The 21,379-nt window shown below is 43.9% G+C and overlaps 1 protein-coding gene across 1 annotated transcript in view; it reads right to left on the bottom strand.

Moving 5' to 3' along the window:
- LOC119164735 (putative phospholipase B-like 2) overlaps window positions 1-21,379 on the bottom strand; it is a 36,153-nt gene that overhangs the window by 1,099 nt on the left and 13,675 nt on the right. The window contains exons 3-11 of the mRNA XM_075873914.1: window positions 20,211-20,457; window positions 15,272-15,369; window positions 14,027-14,256; window positions 12,317-12,408; window positions 10,561-10,721; window positions 8,159-8,251; window positions 8,022-8,093; window positions 4,999-5,151; window positions 1,937-2,096 (exon numbers count right to left, since the gene is read on the bottom strand). Of these exons, the coding sequence (XP_075730029.1) occupies window positions 1,937-2,096; window positions 4,999-5,151; window positions 8,022-8,093; window positions 8,159-8,251; window positions 10,561-10,721; window positions 12,317-12,408; window positions 14,027-14,256; window positions 15,272-15,369; window positions 20,211-20,457 (1,306 nt within the window). The remainder of the gene's footprint in view (window positions 1-1,936; window positions 2,097-4,998; window positions 5,152-8,021; window positions 8,094-8,158; window positions 8,252-10,560; window positions 10,722-12,316; window positions 12,409-14,026; window positions 14,257-15,271; window positions 15,370-20,210; window positions 20,458-21,379) is intronic.

Genomic DNA, 21,379 nt, shown 5'->3' with positions numbered 1-21,379 from the left:
CGCTGTCGTAAAAATGTGACATTCGTCACACAATTTTGCAGAAACTGTCAGCGCAGGAGGACTACGCCCACCACTTTGTGCATTGCAGGCGTCGCGAGCAAAGTGAATCAGCAACAGCTTCCTTGCAACAAGTGAACCATGCGCCGTACACGTGCCAGCACAGCATGTGCTCAAGCTCCGACCGAAAACACAGGGCGCGTGACGGAGGAAGAAAGCGTGGTTAAGGGCCAGTGGTTCATGATATCGACCGACTTCGCGTTCACCCGCTTTTGTCCTTGATTCCCCCATCGGTTACACTCATAAGGTTTCTCGAAAGTACTCTTAAGATACCTATGGAGCTAGCGACAGCGGGCACAGTGCACGGGTCGTTTCTTTAGCCTTCGTTTAGCTGCATGTGGCGTGAACACGCTTTGTCGCGAAACGAAATTGAGCAAACGTAACGCACTTGCACTTTACCACCTTGGCTTTTTCAGGCTCATCAGTTAAATTCGGTTCGCGAAGGTCACGATGGTTCATTGTTTTATTCGAAACCAAACAAGAAGGCAACTATAAACACCGCCCATAAACACAAGGCTAGGCGAACCCATGCGTTATCCATCATTCTCATCGTGCCTGAATGATCACAGTGCTAGAGATCTTTCCAGTAAATTTTGTAGAAAACTTTAGGGTTACGCGAGCGCCAATGAAAACGCCACTTAGAGCAAGAACGGGCTTCCTGACAGCTGCGCTCTCAAACGGCAGGCCTGGGCGGAACGCGCGGCTGGGTCCCACGAAGGCTGAAAGAGGTGCCTTTGTAGAGCCCATTCTAAACAATCTTGGAGTCAACAATGTATAGATGTACAAGCGCAGGGTAGCTACAAGGCTATGAATCAAACTCTTCGTGAAGTATGGAAGCACGCCCTTATTCTTCTTCCATCGGATAAGCAAGGTACCCCAACAAGATATATACTACGTGCACATTGTTGTTTATGCGTCTAGCTGATCAGAATGAAGGGTTATGGCCAAGCACTTCCCAGTCGGTGGAAACCTTCAAACCATATAAATGTTGTGCAAAATGGCATTTTGTGGCGCCTGATTGTTAGCAGGGAGACTCTGATGATCCGGCATTGCTTGCGAGGCTACACGAAAAGAAGGATTCATCGGCAGCTACGTTCTGTCGACGGGAAGCAGCAGATGTTCGGTCCCGAAGGCCGTGACTCTGGCACTCTGTGGCGTGGCTGTCGACCTCGGCCACGCTCGGGTGAGGCTCCTCGCAGCTGCGCTGTAGCTTCTTATGGCAGTTCTAGGCTCACCAGCTGCCGTCAGCCTTCGAACGTCGACCAGCAGCAGTCCCCGAGACGCCACGTCCTCACGCTTAGCAGGGTTGTGCGTATAAGCACCATCTTTCCCTCTCTTTAGAAGTGACTTTCCAGCACCGTAGCTCTGTTGTAGAATACTGAAATGTGGCCACGCAGACGGACCGAGAATCCAAATCGATGATTGATACTTTCTGTTTGTTTTTTTGCTTGTGTATTGGCCATGGTCGCTGCCAATGGCAACAGCATTCGACGCTGGTATGAGCGCGTATGAGCTGCACGCTAAAACCACAGAGTCGAAACGTCGAGAAAAAACAACAACTTGAAGCTCAAGTGACCGCTGAACTGCGGGACGAGACTCTCAAACTTTGGCGCATTTTTGCACGCTCCGGATGCAGGCTGAACGCTAGTACGTTTTGAAGGTGGCGTGAACCCACCCGCCCGAAGACAAGTGCTGGTCCGCTTGCTTTGGAAAGCACATTTTCTACGTGACCAGCCCTCTGGTCATTTTCACAACCTTTTCTAGCCCACGAGAAATTTTGCGTGTGATCACACGTTTGCAGTAGTGTACGATGAAGGCCTTTAAATTAAAGAGTGAAACTTGATTGATCGATAAACACGGAGAACAAAGGCGTGATTACCTTCATATCGATACCACCGACAGGTCGCCGGTGCATTCTGGGAATGTCGTACTTTCCTTTCGGGTCAAGCAGGTCGTAGCGGGATGCTATGGCGTACACTGGGTTGTACGGTGGAGTGCAGTTGCACCGTGAGAAGGGGTCGTTGGTGTAATCATTGTACCTTGATGAGGAGAAGAACGCATAAGCAAGTTTTTGACAATTTGTCGGTAATATTACCTCAACAAATGTTACTTTGCGGGATCACGTTTTCAACGTACACATTTGAAATGTTCGATTTGAGTCCCATTGAAAAAAAAGTGCACTGATATAATTTTTTTCGGTAGCGGTAAGGAGAGGCGAAAAATGATAAAGATGAGCAAAAATATGATGTGCTGGTTGGCAGCACATAGTTAGGTGAACCTTAACTACGCTAAGGACAAGATACCAGACTGGAAGCAGAAGCAACGAACCTAACCTATGAGAGTCGCTGAAAGATCTGCGTTCCTTCACCTAGAGAAGGGTTTCCTTCAATTGTGATTCATTGTTACAGTCTCCCTTCCTTATTTCTCTTCGCTTCTTTTTACACCACTGCTCATCACCTTAATTTCACTTTTTCGTTCGATCGCCATGTTGCACCATGATCTGGTTCTGCTTTTGTCTCCTCATCTGCACTTTCTTTTCTTACTACCTTCCTCAAATTGGCGATGTCATTCATGGTTTCACTTGTGAGACACCAAGCGACCACTTGAGATGACATGATACATGGAGAGCCTATTTTCCTCTCCTTTCTTTTATCGTCACTGTCCGTAAGCTTTTACACACGATAGATATACATGGTTAGCTTATAGGTGGCTCTTGTTGGGCCTGCCTAACGCCATACGTCACTAATGTTACTATGCCACAAATGTTTTTGCCTACGAAAAGCCATATTTGGTTTTGTAATAATATATCTTGCTGGTCTAGTTGTTATTTGATGATTAAACAAAAAATTGAGCACAAATAAACAATGAGGGTCCAAGGAAGAGAAATACGTACCACAAGCGCTCGTAGTGTGTGTGTCTCGTCCTTGTACCCGCACCACTTATTTACGCTCAGAATTTTACTTAAACTTACTTGGCTACGTCATGCTACACCTACAAGCCCTCTCCTTTCCTTCATCACCGTCAGTTTTCTTCCCCACCCTTGCTGTATACACGGCTATGCTATAAATGGTTTTGCCTACGTGACGCAATACATGGCTACACTTTGCTTCACCGATTCCTTTTCTCAATTCCCTTCTCACCCTCACTTCCCTTTCCCACATATTTGATAAACACGGCTGTTTGTGATTGTTTACATAATTGTTTCGCCATGACGCCATAGATGACTATGGTACACTTAAGCATATTTTCTCCTTTCCGTTATCCTCACCCTCGCAACATCCTTCCTCGAGATCACGTCCCTTTCCCATTACCTTCGTATTCATTGTCGTGTTTTAAATGCTTTTGCCTTTCTAATGCCACACATGGCTCTGCTTTTTTTTAATCTACATTGCACTTCTTCCCAGTCTTCCCCTCCAATCACTCCGCCTCACTTCAACTTCTAATTTCCACCTTTTTGTTATACATGTCTATATTATAGAGTGCATAATGTTCGTGACAACAAGCGGGGACATAAGATGTTAGAATGTTGTCTTCGTCCTCTCGCCCCGCCGTGGTGGTCTAGTGGCTAAGGTACTTGGCTGCTGACCCGCAGGTCGCGGATTCAAATCCCGGCTGCGGCGGCTGCATTTCCGCTGGAGGCGGAAATGCAGCCACCGCTGCCGGGATTCGCAGCCGGTGTCTCTTGGGTGCACGTTAAAGAACTTCAGGTGGTCGAAATTTCCGGAGCCCTCCACTACGGCGTCTCTCATAATCATATGGTGGTTTTGGGACGTTAAACCCCACATATCAAACAATCAATCAATCTTTTCGTCCTCTCAATCTGCCTCCCCCCTTCCTGCCCTTTTACTCCTCAGCTTGCTTCTCATCCTCGCATTGCTCCTCAGCCGGACTTACAGTTCTCGCTCTCTTAATGTACATGCTTGGGCTACGGATGGCTGCGCTACATGTGGTGGCGTAGCTCCGTAGCCACGCCAGGACACGCCAGTGGCTTTGCCAACGTTACACTAAGCTACAATACACGAAGACGCCATATGATAGCTCAGGCTCCTAATGGTATTTGCAGTAGAAAATTTTAATAAAAAATGAATAATTGTACTAATTTATACTGGCTCATGAACATTTTTGACACAGCGAATGGTATCGCGCACGTAAGAGGCAGGTCTGTCTCCATTAACGACGGAGCTATTTATGTTCGGTGAAACCCCGTTAGCTGTAAAAAAACTATTTTTACTATGAACATCGCGCAGTTTTCCTTGTCCTCTTCTTTATATGCTGCAAGGACACACACACTCATTTATCTAGCGCGCGATGCAATAACTTTTATGTGCAAGAGAACGAGTAAAAACAAAGGGAAAGAAATAAAGAGAGAAAGAGAAGAAACGATAGAACTACAAACGAAGAAATACGCTGAAAGAAACAAAGAGAAAGAAAAAAGCAGACATCCCCCCCCCCAAAAAAAAAGAAACTGTTAACACACAGAGGAACAAACAAAGGTGAGAGAAGACCTGAAAATAGACAATCGAAGAAATACAGGGAGAGAAAAAAGGCGAGAGAACCAGAAACAAAACAAGCATACCATAGCGGCTGTGTCGCTGTATTGTATTGCACAACAAGAAAATGGACATCAGTGTGGAGTAAAAAAGAAAGGAGGGGAGAGTGTGAAGCATATCATAGCCATGTGTAGCACAGTATGGAAAGGGTGAATGTGAAGTGAAGGTGTGGCATAGTAATATGAGGATGAAAGAAGTTGTAGCATACTCAAATACGGTATAATATAGCAAAGGAATAGGAAAGAGAAGGAGGGTTGAGGAGGGACAAAGCTTGAACGAAAACTCCCCCAACACTGCTGTTTCCAGAATTTCCGCATGGATAGTGCACGGCAGCCGCAACTTTTCCAGAACAAAAGCAAACATGAAAAATGGCTAAAGTATTCCACATTACCTCATAAGCCTCGTCATGGAGGCAGGATCCGTGACATTGACGTGGTCTCTCCTGAAGATATTCGCCCTGGGTGACTTGTCATAGCTGTAGTAGTCTCCATATTTTTCTACAAGTGCTGTTTGATTACTGATCTTGAATATGTCATCGAAGTAGCTGAATAAATAATGAAGAATAAGTGAAAGTTACAGGACTATCATTGAGAGATTTATCTCAGCGGATTGAAAAAGTATTGCTGCCTTGTCAAGGCGCGTGGACACAAATTTTCACTCAATTCTTTCTAATAACTCATCTTAACGGTGAATGCCAATTACTGATTATTTATTATAAGTGACGCCACAAAAATCTTTACAATTTCTGTTCGTTTCTGAAGCGCATGACGTTTTTTTAATTTCCGTTTTTCTTGTTTCTTGCTCTAGGCAGGAACAAGAAATAACAAATTTTCACTCAAGTTTTGATGATCTGCATTTCTTTACGCATTGAAATTTCACAGTACCAGGCCCTCTAGAATCTGACCCCCTATGAAATTTGACGGCCGTGGGTGAGCTCAAACTTGCTACCTTCCGGTCAGCTGCCGGACAGCATAAGCGCTACATAACCGTGCTGGATTCTAGAAAGAAACAAGTAATAAATGAGAAACAAGCTGCTTTGTTCTTTGAGACGATATTACAGCCCTTTCAGCGAACAGATAATGCCCGACTTCACCTTGTGAATAGTTGCAAATTGAATTTATCTGTCATTACCACGTAACAGGCTCAGGAAGTTGATCAAAGCCATACATAAAAATCTTAAAATACGTATGAACATAAAACGTCAACGAATAGCATGTATTATTAGTATAAAAGTGGCAAGTAGAATTTATTAGTTTCGCTTTATTTTAAGTTTTAAAAAAAGCTTGTTTTTCTATTCGTCTCATTCATTCTCGCAATAATTTCAGGTCAAGACGCTGCAAGTTTTTTCTTATGGTGTCCTGTTATTAAAAAAAAACAGTCATGCAAAGCCGATTGCAGAGCTTACAGCGACTTTGATTTTCGCCGCTGAAACAGATACTACGTGTCTCGCAGTTGAACTTGGCGTGGTTTACGGGCTCATTAACATTAGCAATACATCCGATGCTGGCAGCCGAAAATTTGGCTTTCAGCAGCTTGAACAGATGGTTCCATCTAGCGGTGGATAGCGCATTCAGGAAAGCATATAAATGAACTAGTGCGATATGTTTGATCGAAGGAAAATGACGAGTCTATTTGACATACAAATGCTTCAACTGTCTTACAGCTCCAATGACATTGTGCCGTTGGCACAAGGTGTGGCTGGTACGGCTTATCCGCCTTTCACTGAGCGTCAGGTATTGGCACCTTTCGCAGCTTTCATACTTCACGCTACCGGGGCCGGTATGTCTTGACGATGTACCTAAGACTGTACAACTTAGTTGGGTATTGGTCGTCGTGTCGCACTTTCTTGCTTATAAAAGCACATCTGTTTCATTACAGGAGTGAAGCAATGTATGCGACAGCAAGCTATCGTAATATCAAACGAAGACTGATAGCGGACTCTTCCAGATCTAGTTTCACGTTAATTTAAAAAACACTAGCGCATGTGGATATGGCCGCCGCAGGTAAAGCAACCGATTGTGTATCTCTACGCGTCAAAAGCAGAGCACATAGAGATTGGAAAGGTACACGAGCTAACCGCTTACGCCTGCCGAGATGTCAAGCTGCCAAAATCACGCTAGCCTAGATCACGCACGTGAGTGATCGCGACCACGCCCTAGCACACAACGTTCACAGCTCCTGCTTGAAGTACACCCACGCACTACCTTTTATGCTTGTAAAACTCCACCTGGGTGATCTCTCTTAGAGGATTCAACGGCAGGTCGAACATGCCGGGGATATTGTCGCACGTCCCCTCTGAGCGAGAGTGATGGAAGGGCTTGCTTGATCATTGCTTCAGCCTCGTTCGCCTCTCTCACTAGCGTGCTTGCACACGTCAGTAGAACATACGATGGGCGGGGGGATCATTTCGATTTGCGATTTACACTGACCATGATGGCACAAAACAGTTGAGTATGCTCATATGATTGAAATGGCAGCAAAAATTTTCCTATTTGCTGACTATTTCCACGATTGCCCCCGGGACCGGAACGTCTCAAAAATATAAAAGCATCCTACATGAATGTGGTGGAAAAAGTTGCCGGCGTTAGCCTTTGAAGGCGCTACAGGAGCGCTAACTGCTCTCGCCTTCATCCATCGCCTTAACGTCTTGGCTGGCGCACGCACGCATTCATTCTGCAGACCCTTGTAGCAATCCTATGTTGTTGAGTTTTTTTTGTTTTTTTAATAAAGAACGTGGTACTTTCAGACATTGTGTAATCACTTCCTTCACAAAAAGTGTCTACTGATAGAGTGATCTTCCTTTTCTTCGATTTTCTTCGCTGAGCATAATCTAGTGGTTGTTTTCGCAATGTAGCTGGTTATCCGTATGAAAAGTGAGTCCGTCACCACACTTTCAATGTAGCAATAAACATGCCAGCGCAAGTACCTTTGTTGGTTCTGAGGTTAGCCCAGATCTAGAACAGATAATTATTCAGTTGGCATTCCATGTCCGCTTAAACGCTTTTTTCTGCTCTTCAAAGTCTATTCTTTTCCCTAACTGACAGATTCACGTACAGCACGAGTAAGTCAGATTTTTCGTCACTGTCTTGGAACCATATGGCCCTTTCTCACTAATAATCCGCAGTAATTCCTCTATTACTGCACATTCTAGTGCCTCCGTCGAGAAAGAATGATGTGCGTTCCAAGGCCTTGTTTTAGTACTTTGTTAAGTACTTCATAGGAAGGCGTAACACGACGAAAATGCTCGATGGACCTCGTAAGTAACTTGCAATCTTTATGAAATAAAAAGTTGCTAGCGCTCATATACGTCAGTTTTCTGTTTCCGTGTGCTAGTCTGGTTCGTTAATCTTAAGAGCTAGCACGACTTAAGCAGATGTTAGTCAGTACGAGGCCCCAAATAGACAGCGTACTCACGCGACATTGTAGCTTGGCCAGTAGCTCTGCTTACGAAGAATGTCACTGACGTCTCGCTGACGCATTATGCCTCTAGAACGAAAAGAGACCATTAATTTCACACTGCGCTATGCTATGTAAAACGGACCTGTACTTACGGCATTTGTTCGAGGACCCACAACGTGTCATTAGCAATGGCAGTTCCAGGCTTGAACAGCTTGTAATCAAGAACCATCCACTGGTTGTTGTACCTAAGACATTCATAAATTTTCTGCACTATTTTATTCAACTTCTTTAGGTGAAAAAAATGCACACCTACACATAATAGCTATTGGTTAGAATGTCAGTTTGTAGTGAGCTGGGAATGCCCAGGTTAACACACCGCAGAGGCGCGAAAAGCTTGTGTAGTGTGGTTTAGGCATATTCGTCGAATGCATGGTTGACTTGCTTGGTGTAGCTCACTGAGGCCCCCGTTCTATGCTCGCCACAATTTGCTGTACTTATCTTTCCCTTGACAGGCACGCCTAGCTAGTGAGATAACTGAGCACTATCCAACTTTTAATATCATTGAGCGAGGGGCGAGCAGGAGCTGGGGCGAGCGCTTCAAACTCAGGACAGCCACTTCCCGCGCTTCGCCTGATTTGGAGTTTACATCATAAAAAATAAAAAAAAGATATAAAAACTTAAGAAAAGCTCTTTACCGTGGCATCCAATTTTTTTTATTAGTACTAACTTGTGAAAGCTAACATATGCGAACATCTACATGAACCTCAATTCATTGAACCAGATCTCAGGAGGCCCGGCAACCACTACAAGCATGCATGTTCCTTGAAACCAAAACTAGCGCTGAGCTTCTGGAGACTGACGTGAGGTCAAATCCCGTCTGATGAAGGCCATTTTCCCCCGAGTAATTGCTTTATCTCTGTTTTTGTAGGTTTCGCTTTATCTAAACTCTTTCAAGAAGATGTATTGCGCCAAGAATTTTTGTCTTTCTCTTCGTATATTCCTCGCTTTATATAAAACCGTTCACTCACTCATCAAAAGTATTCCAGGCCACGCTGAGAAAATTACGGCAAGAGTTTTGGGAGTGACCACAAAAGGTCGAAGAGAGCACGCTTCGGTTCAAGATGATTATTTCTGTTGACCCATCCCCGCCAAAACTGCTCCGCTGTTAGAAATTTGCAGCAGCTAGACATGCTAGTGACATGAAGTCTCAGAAATGCCACGTATGTGGCTTAGCTGTCCCTTTGTGTATCCCATCCTCATCCTTATTTTTCTTCCCACCTTCTTGTTATAATGCATTAAACATATCTATGTTGCAGTGTATCCTCTCACATTATCCATTTTTGCCTCCTCATTATCACTTTCTTTTTATGACCCGCTTGCTCTACCACTAGCCCCTCAAGATTTTCCAATGAACTATATGGTCCCCGACATAGTCGCTCTATCATGCCTGAATAGCCTAGAACTTTGCGACACTTGTGTTCGAATCCCGCCTCGACAGAAATTTTATTTTGGTTTAGTTAAAAAATGTTCTCCTTTTTTTCTTCCTCCCATTTGCTCATCCACTGCTTTCTTCTTCTTCTGTGCGCACAAACCTTATCGAGTTTTCTATTATCTTCGTTCAGCCGATCAAATCTCCTGCTTAAAAGGGCCCAAAAACACCTTTGAGTCTTGTCCGAAAATGTTGCGGATCGGTAGCTGAGGCTTCCGTTAAAACGCGAGCCAGATATTATTGTAGCATGTAGCTTAGAATTTAAAATAAATTCTGAAATGAAACTAAAAATATTTTGTCTTTCCTCGACAAATGACAGCCAAAGCTCAAAAATCACTCGTCAGGGTCTTTTATTAGCCCTTGGCTAATTTGAGCATTGCGCACTAGGTTATTGCTTGGGCTGCCGCCAGAGGCCACAACTTGTCGACACACGCGCAAGCGATCGCTCTGAAAAGCCGAGTATTCGAAGAATAAACTAAACGAAAAAGTGCTCAAGGTCACGAGGCGCACGTGACGTGTTTTATTCACCCGTGTCATTTCTCCCTGCTTAGCTTCCAGGGCTGAGAGAGAGAGACGAGAGAAGAGATAATGAAATTTCTGGTGTGACAAATCCTTCTAACTCCGTTCGTACTGGACGGACTCTAAACATTTTAGGTTGTGATAAACTCTTCTAAAATCCTTCAAAAATTCGCGAGGCAATAAACTCGTTGAGTGAATTTACTCCAACTTTATTTGAAAAAGTGTTGCAGGGCCCTAAATGTTCACCTTCCTACTGTTTCCCTCTGCCCTCCTCGTGTTACTTGGCTATACTTTCTCCCAGCAGAACTTTCAACCTCCTTTCCCTTTAATGTCCATCTTATTCACTCTACTCTCTTTGTACAGTGTCTTCTCTTTCCCTCGCATTTGCCTCGCACCTCGGTAGTGGGGCATGCCTAACTTTCCTGGCACATCCGTTATGCGAGTTTCTGCGTATGCTTTGCAAGAGATTCGCTGCTTGAACAGCCGCACCGTTCCGGACAAAGTGAAAAATGAAAGTGCGTTGGCAACTTCAGCTGCCATACTCACGTGCCGCTATTTTTCTTTGCGAATATGTCAGCCCACTCTCGTCCAGATGTGGCCAGCCTCGTCGCCACCATGGCACGCACCCAAGTAAATGGTGCCGCTGCTGGGTCAATCAGCTTCCACAAGTGAGGGTTGTTGTTCACAAGGGACGTCTCAGTGATAGCCTGCGAATTGTTCGGTGATTTTCATATTCCTCATTTGGTGGCGCTATGACGCGTCACCTTTACTGGGAGAGAAATAAACCCGAGATTGATTATATCACCGCCAAACAGTTATCATAACTAGGCGTCCTGGGTTTTGGTATATGTGTGTCCTGCAAAAAAATTTTTAGTTCTTAGTCTGCGCCTGTCTGTGATTTCTTCTCTTTTTCTCCTTTTGTTCGTGCTTTTCGTGCAAAATTTATATCACAATGCATTACTAACTCGACCAATGATCGTTTCTTCTAAGCAATGATATCATACTAAATGGTTGCTTCGCCGACAAAACACAAAAATCCTAACGTTCTCGCGCTCTCTTGAATTCCGAAAGTTTCTTTGACAAACTTGATTGAAAGCATAGTAATTTCAGTAACGAAAATGGAATCCTAGACATCCACCTAAATTTCGCGGTATTGCTGCATAGCGATACGTACAAAGTGGCCCGCGAAGGAAAGAAGTGAACTAAAAAGTGCCTTCCATGGTAATATTTTCCATAAAATTACATTTCATTTCTGTCAATCCAACACAGTTGTATTGAGAATGTATAAATCTATATTGAAGACTTCCTTTGAATCACTGTCACAGAAATAATTCCAAGCGATCAATCACGATGCAAAGTAATACTTTGCCTTATTCGGTGCACTGAACGTGGTCACATTATCACTCAGTAATACTGAAGACACGAGATCGCAGAGTCATTGGTATAATAAAAAGCGATGCCTCTTCACTAGTACCTGCGGCTCAAAGCCCCACAATACATTACAATGCGCCGGCTAGCGTTTATTATAAGAGCGTCTGAAACGGCAAAAATACAGTTAGCTGAACTGAAATTTCTTAAAATGAAAAGTTAGTTCCAAGTGATTTTGTATGTCTATCTCTACTTTTTTCAAAAGTTCTCTTATGCTTCCATTCGCTCTTGTGCAAAAGATTTCACAAGAAAAAAAATAAACATGGTATTACGATGATGTGCCCGATGACTCTGTCCACGCTTTATTCTTGTGGTAGGAATCGGCTTTCACACAAAGTGATTTAGTAAGGAAGCCCCTGCTTCAAACAATATATGTTCTGCTCTTGTACACAAAACAATGTTTATTATAATCTCTGAAAATCGGATGATTTCAAAATGTTTCTGATTTTAACTTCAATGCATATTGAGTCATGTGCCGAAAATTCGGAAATGGGGCTCCACAAATGATGTCAAACTTGTTTAAATGTTTTCTTAATGTATTGAGGTTCAGTAGAAAAAACAATGCAATTATGCAATGTGGAATCACCAGAAGAGAATGGAGCAACCTCATAGGCAACCTCGGAACCACCGATGTCAAAGATTACACGATGGAAAACAAAGTACAGCAAGACCCTGAGCTGAGATTGAATTCGAAGCGTGCTTCCACGACCACGCTGTTCATGAGTGTTCCATAAGCACTTGCCTAACCTTAGGAATGACCGCGTCTCTAAGCGGGGACAATGCAGGGCATAACAATAGGCACAAATAGTAGCTATGACAAGAGATACAATTTTTAAATGGCAGCATGTACGACATCTAAAGACGCGTGTAATACCAGTCCAGCTGACGTCAGGTAGAAGTCGTCCAAGGAAACCAGCTTTCCGGCATAGGAAGACATGCTGATCGTGTGGCCAGGAATTATACCATCTGTAATAGGCGCAGAGCTTTTGTCACAATTGATTTGCAAAATTATCGAACTCTTCTCCGTTGACGAAACGCACAGCTGTTGAACACGTTGAGTCATGAATTTACAAATTTATGTACAGTTCGCGTGTGCTGCCATCGCCATCAGACACAGAATCAACTAATCGAGTAATGGGTACTTCGCAGGCGTACTTGAATTAGTAGCCTTAAGAGAGTTTCCAGTGGGTTGTAGAAATGATGATCGTCGAACTTTCACCATGCGGATGCTGCGCTTTACGTGCAAGCCTGGTGATTCATTTGTGTGTGTTTGTTGCAAAATCAGGGTAAACAGGAAAAAAAATTACTTTAATGGTTACACTTTGAACCATATGATATTCACTTTGTCAGGGGCAAAGTGTCCGTGTGATGGAGAACCATCGCATTACCAGTGTGCTCTTAAATTTGATCAGGTAACTCGCGCCTATGTGGGGAGGCCGGTAGAACAGAGCGGGCAGAGTTGCTTGCAGAAAGCCTACAGTAATTAAGCACGCACAGCACTTTTTGATAATAAAATTATCTTGTGCCCAATATTGACAGTTCATTTCGTAAACGGGAACAATGTGCAAAGACAAAGAGTTGCCTACTATAAATGTGTAACGGCCGTTAGGCGTATACAACACCACAGACACAACAGTATATCGAAAATTTCTAGTAGTAACTGGTTGACTTCCCTACCTTTCCTTCTCCACCATTCTGTATAGTACTAAGGCGTTGTGTCTTTTTTGGTAGTCTGCCATTTCCCAATGCAAAACATGAAACAGCGAGAACATCACTGCATGTGCAGACGCTTAAATAGTTCACTTGACCACAGTAGTTCTTAAAGCAGTAGTAAAGCAAAAATAACTACCTGCAACACCCTAGCTGGGTAACTGTAGATAACTTAGTTGTTCCATTAATAATAGTATATACAATTAAGTCGATGACCAACAATATGATTATGAAGGATGCCACAGTCGAGGGCTCTAAAAATTTTAACTGTCTGGTGCTCCTTAACTAGCACTAACATCGTACAGTACCTCTACGATTTTGGCTGCATCGAAATGCAACCGCCACGCACAAGATCAAACTCGCGACCTTCGGATCAGCAGCCGAGCACCCTAAGCGCTACTGCACCGCGGCGGACTTAGATATACAAGAAAATGTCATTTCATTGTGGAGAATGTGCAGTTCATCAGGACTCCTCATCCAAGCGGAGAGCAATACTGATGTTTTGCCTGTTCTACGTTTTCTCGCAAGTTAATTAGAAAACCGAAAGCTGAAGCAGTAAGTCACAATGTTCACCTTGAAAAATCAGTTCCACTAAAGTTCACAGGAAGGTGAAAGGTCAGAAAAGAAAAAAAAAAGAACCGCGATCTAGTGATTTGTAGCATTAAACTACAACGAAAATCTGTAAGAATTTCGAAAACATATATTTATTCGTAGTAAGCATAGATGTTCTAATTAAATTTCAAAAATGAGGCCGTAGACTTCAAGGGTTGTCTTCGAAACATTGGAGATAACAACGATGCTGCTGATGTAGAAAATTATTTTCCAAAGAATTCACTTTCAAAAGGAAGCACAACGTCGCCAGTACGGTACCCACCTAGTCCCGTAGTGTCAGGTGCATAGTGCCAGGGAAATGTATACTTCTTTTGAATTCGCAGCATGATTTTATACAGGTACCAAGAGTCGTGGCCGATGTAAAGGTCGTTGTTGTCACCGACCACTTTGACCAGTGCCGTACATGCTGGCACCAGGTTGAGAGAGTACATATCGCGGGGGCGTTTGAACGCTGCTTCAAGGTCAAGCAAATCTCCGTCAAGATTTAGGAACCTGTAATATTTGATTAACGGTCAGCTTGTTGAAGCAGTATTTCCTACCACCTATAAAAAAAATGTGAACATAAAAAACATAGAAAGAGCGTAATGTGAAGAACAGACCGTAAGTTGCGAATATGAAACCAATCATATGGCACTGACAATATCAGACATTATTGCTTAAATAGCTGGCGTCATGCTTTTATTATCGCTGGCTGCATAGACGTAATTGATAAATTCAACGAAATCACGCCGTTATTCAGTACACTTTCGGCGTACGCGCATATCTGTAACTTTTTTCGAGTAATATTTCGTGAGGGAGAGCACGCTGCAAAACGCGTTTTTGAGCTTAAGCACGGCTATTGTTCGTGACGAGAACACTTAAAGCGTGTGTGTGTTCCTATCCCACAAGCAGCTTTGTGCGGCTGACAAGAATCTGTCACTTTTTGGTTGCCAAGCAACCGCTCATGGTTGATACTCCCATATGCCATGTACCACAGTGGGATCTGGTCATGCGCATTTTTTTTTTATCTTGGCTCCAATAAAGCGATCCCATGGCACGCTGGCTGCTTTAGCGACATTATCTGTTCAGTCGCACATATCCGTGCCAAGGGAAGTTTCATGGGCTGCAGAGTTTTTATAGCGAAATTCATGAACGCGTGATAAAAAAGCGAAATTCGACCATACAGAATTAATGATTGCGTAATGATGTCACCACATCATATCATTGTGACCTAATTGCTTTCAATGTGATTTTATCGTGAAGTCATCACATGACACCCTCACTTGGTGAGAAATGGGCCAATATCAGAAGTGTACTGTTGCTTTCGACCGTGGTGAGAGTGCGAAGCTATGCTAAGTGCAAGAAGCTTTAGGTGCAGGTGAGAAGCCATGTATCGAATGAATCGAAAGGCGACGGAGAAATTAGTTGCCTTAAGTACCATACAAGGGGTTAAAAACATCATAGAGTGCAGAAGAACGTACTTCTACCCTCCTGAATAGATATGCTAAATAAGGATGTAAGGACTTACCAAGCTCTGGTATCATTTGTGTATCCTCGTGACGGGTCAAGCGTGACGTTTTCGAAGGCGTCACTCAAGCCATGAAGCTGCCTCATTTGGAGGTGAACCTGTCGAAACGATACACGACGAAACACAGGCGTTCGAATGAACCCGTTTCATAACTGTGAAACAATACTTTCTGCTGTGCTACTTGCGTAAATATTGGCTGCTGGTGTTTTTCGGAAATGAGCATGTTTCAGGAAAGTTCGGTTTTGGTATGATGGGGAACCACCTTATGAGATCGCCTCGTATAAACATCTGTAATAGGATTCAAACAGCCATGTTCAAAGAAATCTGAATTTTAGCTGTTAGGAACGATACATCCGAGGATCAACCTAACAATAGGTTTCCACCCCACGTCATCACATCTGCTCAGTAGTTTATTTATTTTTTGCTTATGCTATATAGCAAGGGTTAGCACAAATAAGAAAGACTACGTAAGCAGCTTACACCGACAACACTTGATTTTCTTGCACTAAAATTGAGCTAACGAAGTCCTGACAGACGCCCGAAGCAATTATCCCAATAGCACTGAGGATAGAGCAGAAACGTCACCATTTCACATGTTTATTAATTGCTTTCGCTTTACCCCCATTAACTCATACAAGGATAAAACTTTATGTATTATATATCTTGCTGAGCATTCAAGCTAAAACTTGGAATTGGACAATTTTATAGATTTTTGAGCCTGGAGCTGCCCAAAGCTATAGACAGTGCCATTATTGAAAATTTTCATACAGCCGTCAAACCATTAAAAGGCCAGTAAACAACCCCGAGGTCCGAAAATTGGGATGCGCAGGTTTTATGCGTAGGTTTTATATGTGAACGCGCAGGTTTGCGCAGGTTTTATATGTGAACGCGCCGCCACAAAAATTTTCCTCGTACTTACTATTACAAAGAAGTTACAAGGGTTACAATATGCGTTTCAGCTCAATTGAAATTTTCCCGCAGTCTCGCCGACCATCTCCGCCATGCGGAGGGGACTCCGCCGTCCGGCCACCTCGGCATCGTGACAAGAAGCCAGCGGTACTTCATGGCCGTGCACCCAAGGACCCAGTAGGGCATCCCCGACATGAACACATGTCATAGCGGTGCAGAGAGGAAGCGTGGTACGAGGACCACATTTCCTCTACCGGAAAGTAGCGAGACGCGTCTTTACTTAGGAGACTTTCGTCCTGACATGATCACTTCCCCCGCAGGCCTTGGGGTCAGCAGAGCAGTAGAGGGCAGAACAAGATAATTAAAATGAGAACTGTGTCTCTGTGTCGTAAGTAAAGGACACCAGGTCTCAGTGATGGTGAGAGCACCACCACTGCAGGCCTGGTGATCACCATGGTAAACGGCAGCAGTCAAGCCACATGGAAGCTTGCGACGAAAATATTTCTCTGAACAGAAAAGTTTTCCGCAAAGATTTTTTTCAGCTGTTCCTTCTCTAATTCCACTGCGTCTTCGTGTTTTGTGTGACCCGCCGCAGTGGTCTAGTGAATGAGGTACTCGATTGCTGACCCGCAGGTCGTGGGACTGAATCCCGGCTGCAGCGGCTGCATTCTCGACGGAGGGGAAACTGCTGTAGGCCCGCGTGCTCAGATTTGGGTGCACGTTAAAGAACCCCATGTGGTCCAAATTTTCGGAGCCCTCTACCACCGCGCCTTTCACAATTAATGGGGGTTCAGGGACGTTAAATCCCTCATTTAAATCAATCAATTGTGTTTTTGTGTATTTAAACCAAATTTTATATAAATAAATAAATAAATTTCTGCTCGAGCTTCAAGGTGGCAAGTGTGAAGGAAGTTGCAGCTTTTGAGAACTCAAGTCCAATTTTCGAAATGCCTACTTCTTCAGCACACCAACCACCGGTGAGGTGAACTGAGCGTCGGCAGTCAATCAACTGATAAGCGGTGATGCTTAACGGCATTTCCACATGTGCCATCGAATACTGCAGTATTGTCGCTATTGGTCACGTTCTATTTAGAAGAAACTGTAATATTCCCCTTGCGAGCGTATTCGCATCGAAATATTTGAAGATTATTTCAATTGTTCGTGGTCATTCGACGTGGTTTGCGCGAGACACCACTTACACTGTAACGGGGTAATGACAGAACTTGAAGTAAAAATGTCGCATTACCTCATGTTTTAGGAGACCAATTCAGGGCTCGTTGACATAAAAGTTCGATCTTTTCTTGACTTGAAACGTTTCGTCCATTTTGCGCTCATTCGGGTCCCTATACCCTGACATGATGTCACATTCCTCAAAAAGTGGAGTGCGGCCACACGAAGTTATACGTCCTGCCAAAATGCTGCGTGTTGAGGACTTGTTATTGAACACGCGTTCTCTAGGATGGTATTTCGAGCAGCACCCGGTTTGTCCAGTGTAAAAACGTCCACACGACAAAGAAGTAGGGTTTATTATGCGGCCTAAGCACTCTGCATGTTGTGCTCTGCGTTTCTTGAACCTTGTGCGTTAATTTAGTTATTGAGACTTTACTCACCTATGAAAGCAGCCGAGCTTATGTATAGTTGACAAAACAAGGCTTGCAGCCACATTGCTTACGATTTTCCTGAGCAAGCAGCTCTTCTTGAAAGTGAGGCTTAACGTTGCCTGCGTTGACCACGTAGACGCTAGTATGTTGTAGACAAGCAGTATGTTGTGGAGACCTTTTTTTTTTCTTTTTTGGTGTGCCGGTGAAGCTTTCCTGCTTCATAAACATATGCGCGCAGTAAATGCGTGACATTTCAGTTTCGGTTGCTGGGGCACAACCTCGGGTGCCTCATGAAACGTAAGGGGTGACCGTCGGCGTTCCGCGGTGTCGGTGTGAACATGAGTGATAAAAAAGAGCCATGGCTGATCCCCCTGTATAGGGATCTGTTTAACCCGAAAGTGAAGCGTGTCTTTACACAGGTAGGTGAGGGTTTATTGCGCATTCTTTCAGCAAAAGCAGCGAATTGTAAAATGAAACGAGGAAAGCTAGCAGCTCGAAACTTGCAGTGCATACTTCAAGCAGAAAGCACGCATGAAACTAGCATACAAAGGACGACCGTGGACTAACAACTGTCATAGCTCGGCACTTAAAGCCTGGTGTTTAAACAGAAAGAAAGACGCGCGAAACGAGTGTCTAAGGTACAGAAGATAAGCGCGAACAATTGTCACCATTATTACAGCGTCATGTGTGAGCCGTGCGCTCCTTCCATAAACGCGGCCGAGGCAGCGTTTGAAGTGACCTTCACTCTGTCCCGAATTACGAGTCTGAGAAGCGTGCGTGCAACAGAGACCACGCACCGTGGAGATTTTCAACGTTACTTTCATGATGGATTTACGTCAGTGGAGTCGTGGTGGGCTCCGTCATAAAACCATTTCGTGTGAAATTCATCATAACGCGAGCACATCATCATATGAGATCACCGTCATGTCGTGAATCACCTATTTTGGTGGTGTCATAGTGCGATGAAAGTATGACATGACTTATCATATTTAGGCAATACCTTGGCGTAATTTCACGTTATATGGTGACGTCTCCAGGTGACGTCATTGCTTTCTTAAAGTTGGGCTGGTCATGAAGCCAGTGCTGCGAAATGAGGTGAGGTGCTGTGTGTTGGCACTGCTTATGATCGAGGAGCCAATGCTCTTAGGCGCAGAAAAGCTTGGCAGATCGCACGTATGTTGGCAATAGATGTTATGCGGTGCTTACTGGTGGAAGGTGACTGCGCTGTAATTTTTAGTCTGCGAAGCGTTATGAAGTGGCGCTGAATATATGTACATACGCACGCACAGACCAACGCTAAACAGCCGCATATGCTTTATATAACCAGTTGTTTACATGTTCACAGTTGCTTAATGATACCAACAGAAAATTGGATATTAACGACACGAAAGCGGTAGGTTAGTATGAAGCGCTGGTTCTCCCGAGAATGATAGCGCTGGGCACTGATAAATCAATCAACTTCAGCGGATGCCGTTTAATTGCAATTGACACAAATCCAACGTGACGGCTGTATCACACGAGTACATGTATAATGTTTCTTAAATTGCATAGCCACCACTGCTACACGAACGTACGCTTCATTAACATTAGTGTCTATTTGAGAAGTAGTTCCAAGACCTGGCGTGGCTTAGCGGAAGAATACTTCATTGCCATGCAGAATGATAGGGTTCAATTCCTGCGGAGACCCTGACATTTATTCTTTGCATTCATCGAGTCAATGCTGTCAATGTCAGCTTTTTCTTAACGCTCACACGTTAAAATTACCCATGTGTGTTCTCGCCGTTCGTGGGTAGATATGAAATGTCAATCACCTGAGGCATATCCCCGCTCGCGGGTATGTGACACGCATTTTGCGGGAAGGGTTCGATGATATACGCGACGGTATAGTGACATTATTCATGTCATAACCGCAGTGAGTCACATTTGTCGCACCACTTTACCCTCCCATACTAGTCATGGTTTACCACGCATTAAGGGGGCGATCACGAAAACAACGAGATGTAGGCGGCTGGATAGATAGATAGATAGATAGATAGATAGATAGATAGATAGATAGATAGATAGATAGATAGATAGATAGATAGATAGATAGATAGATAGATAGATAGATAGATTTCTGAGGTTCTGCGTTCGCGAAGAAATGTTTGGCATTTAACAACTTCACGAGTGCCGGAGCAGGATCAATTCATCTGGCCCTCTCCTCAAAAACAAAAAGAAAAACAAGAAACAAGTTGACATTCGAGTTCGAGTAGTCTTGAGCGAATACGTAAAGAGCCCGTAGTAGGATGAATCCTTCTTCACCCCTCCCCCTAAAAGAAATAATACGAAATTTGGGTTCGAGTAGTCTTAGGCGAATGCGGAAAGAGCCCAGCCGTTTTTTTTTTTTTTTTAGCGTGAGACATCATGTGTAAACAAGATGACTTACTTACCATGTTCCAGTAAGGATCACTGGCTCTTAAGCGTTTCTCATTGAAGTACGAGTAAACTAGATTTTTCTTCAGGACATCGAACAGTATTGCGCAATAATTCATCTGGTAGTCGCAGTAGTGGGCGAACATGTTCTTCCACTGGGCCTCCATGAGATGGTGCGTCAGATACCCTTCTAGGGCGCCGGCAGCGTACGCCTGCACATCGTCCGTAGTGTTGGGGCTCGATTCGACCTCAAGGTAGCCCCATCTGAAAAGAACAGCGTATGTATCAGTGGCCGATATCAATGGAAACTAACAAACAGTGATGTGAAGAAACTAATAAGAAATGTTATTAGTGGTAATTTTTATGTGAATGGAAACAATGAAAGGTGGATGAAGAGACAGCTTGCCGCTGGCAGGCACCATATTTGCGAGGTTCAAATAACACCTGCATTGCTCTAGCAATTAGGCTACAGTGGCAATCATTCATCCTTCCCCCTCGCCCGGCAACTTTATGACATATAGACACGTAGTTAAACGTGTCCACTTCCTCGTAGTTGAACTGTCCACTTCGGTGGATTAGTGCCTAGAGTACTCGGCTACTGACCCAAGGGTCGCGCGTTCGATTATGACCGCCGCGGCCATGCATTTCAGTTCAGCTCAATTTATTTACCTTGAGTGTATCAAGGAGACATTACATAAGGGGTGTGTTAACGAAACTTCCACATGATTTATACATAAATAGCTTCATATTGATTATTTACACGTTGTAGGAACAAGGACGGGCAGGTAATGGCGACAATGTCATCAGGAAAGCCATTCCAGTCTTTTGAAGTGCTTGGGATGAATGAGGCAGAGAAGTGAGCAGTTCGGGTACGTGACTATGCGATTTATTGCGGATGAGAGGTGCGGTAAGAAATGCGCGCAGCGGTAACAATGTATGGAGCTTGATTAAGGGGGCTGTAAAAGAAGCTGTGAAAAAGAGAATGACTGGAAGTGCGTCAGTGATCAGAAAGCTGCGTTAAAGTGGATTCTGCCTTAAGCGCTGAAATGCTGATATTATATGAGTAGCTTGAGTGAATGAATTTAGTAGCGTGATTCTGCACAGCTTCAAGCGAATTGATGAAATATGATTGATGTGGGTTCCATATGGTGGACGCATACTCCAGTTTTGACCTTACTAGTGACTG

The sequence above is a fragment of the Rhipicephalus microplus genome, chromosome 9 (genome assembly GCF_043290135.1).
Source record: "Rhipicephalus microplus isolate Deutch F79 chromosome 9, USDA_Rmic, whole genome shotgun sequence".
NCBI lineage: Eukaryota > Metazoa > Arthropoda > Arachnida > Ixodida > Ixodidae > Rhipicephalus > Rhipicephalus microplus.
Note: the sequence above shows the minus strand (reverse complement) of the source record. Positions and strands in the feature narration are given on the sequence as shown.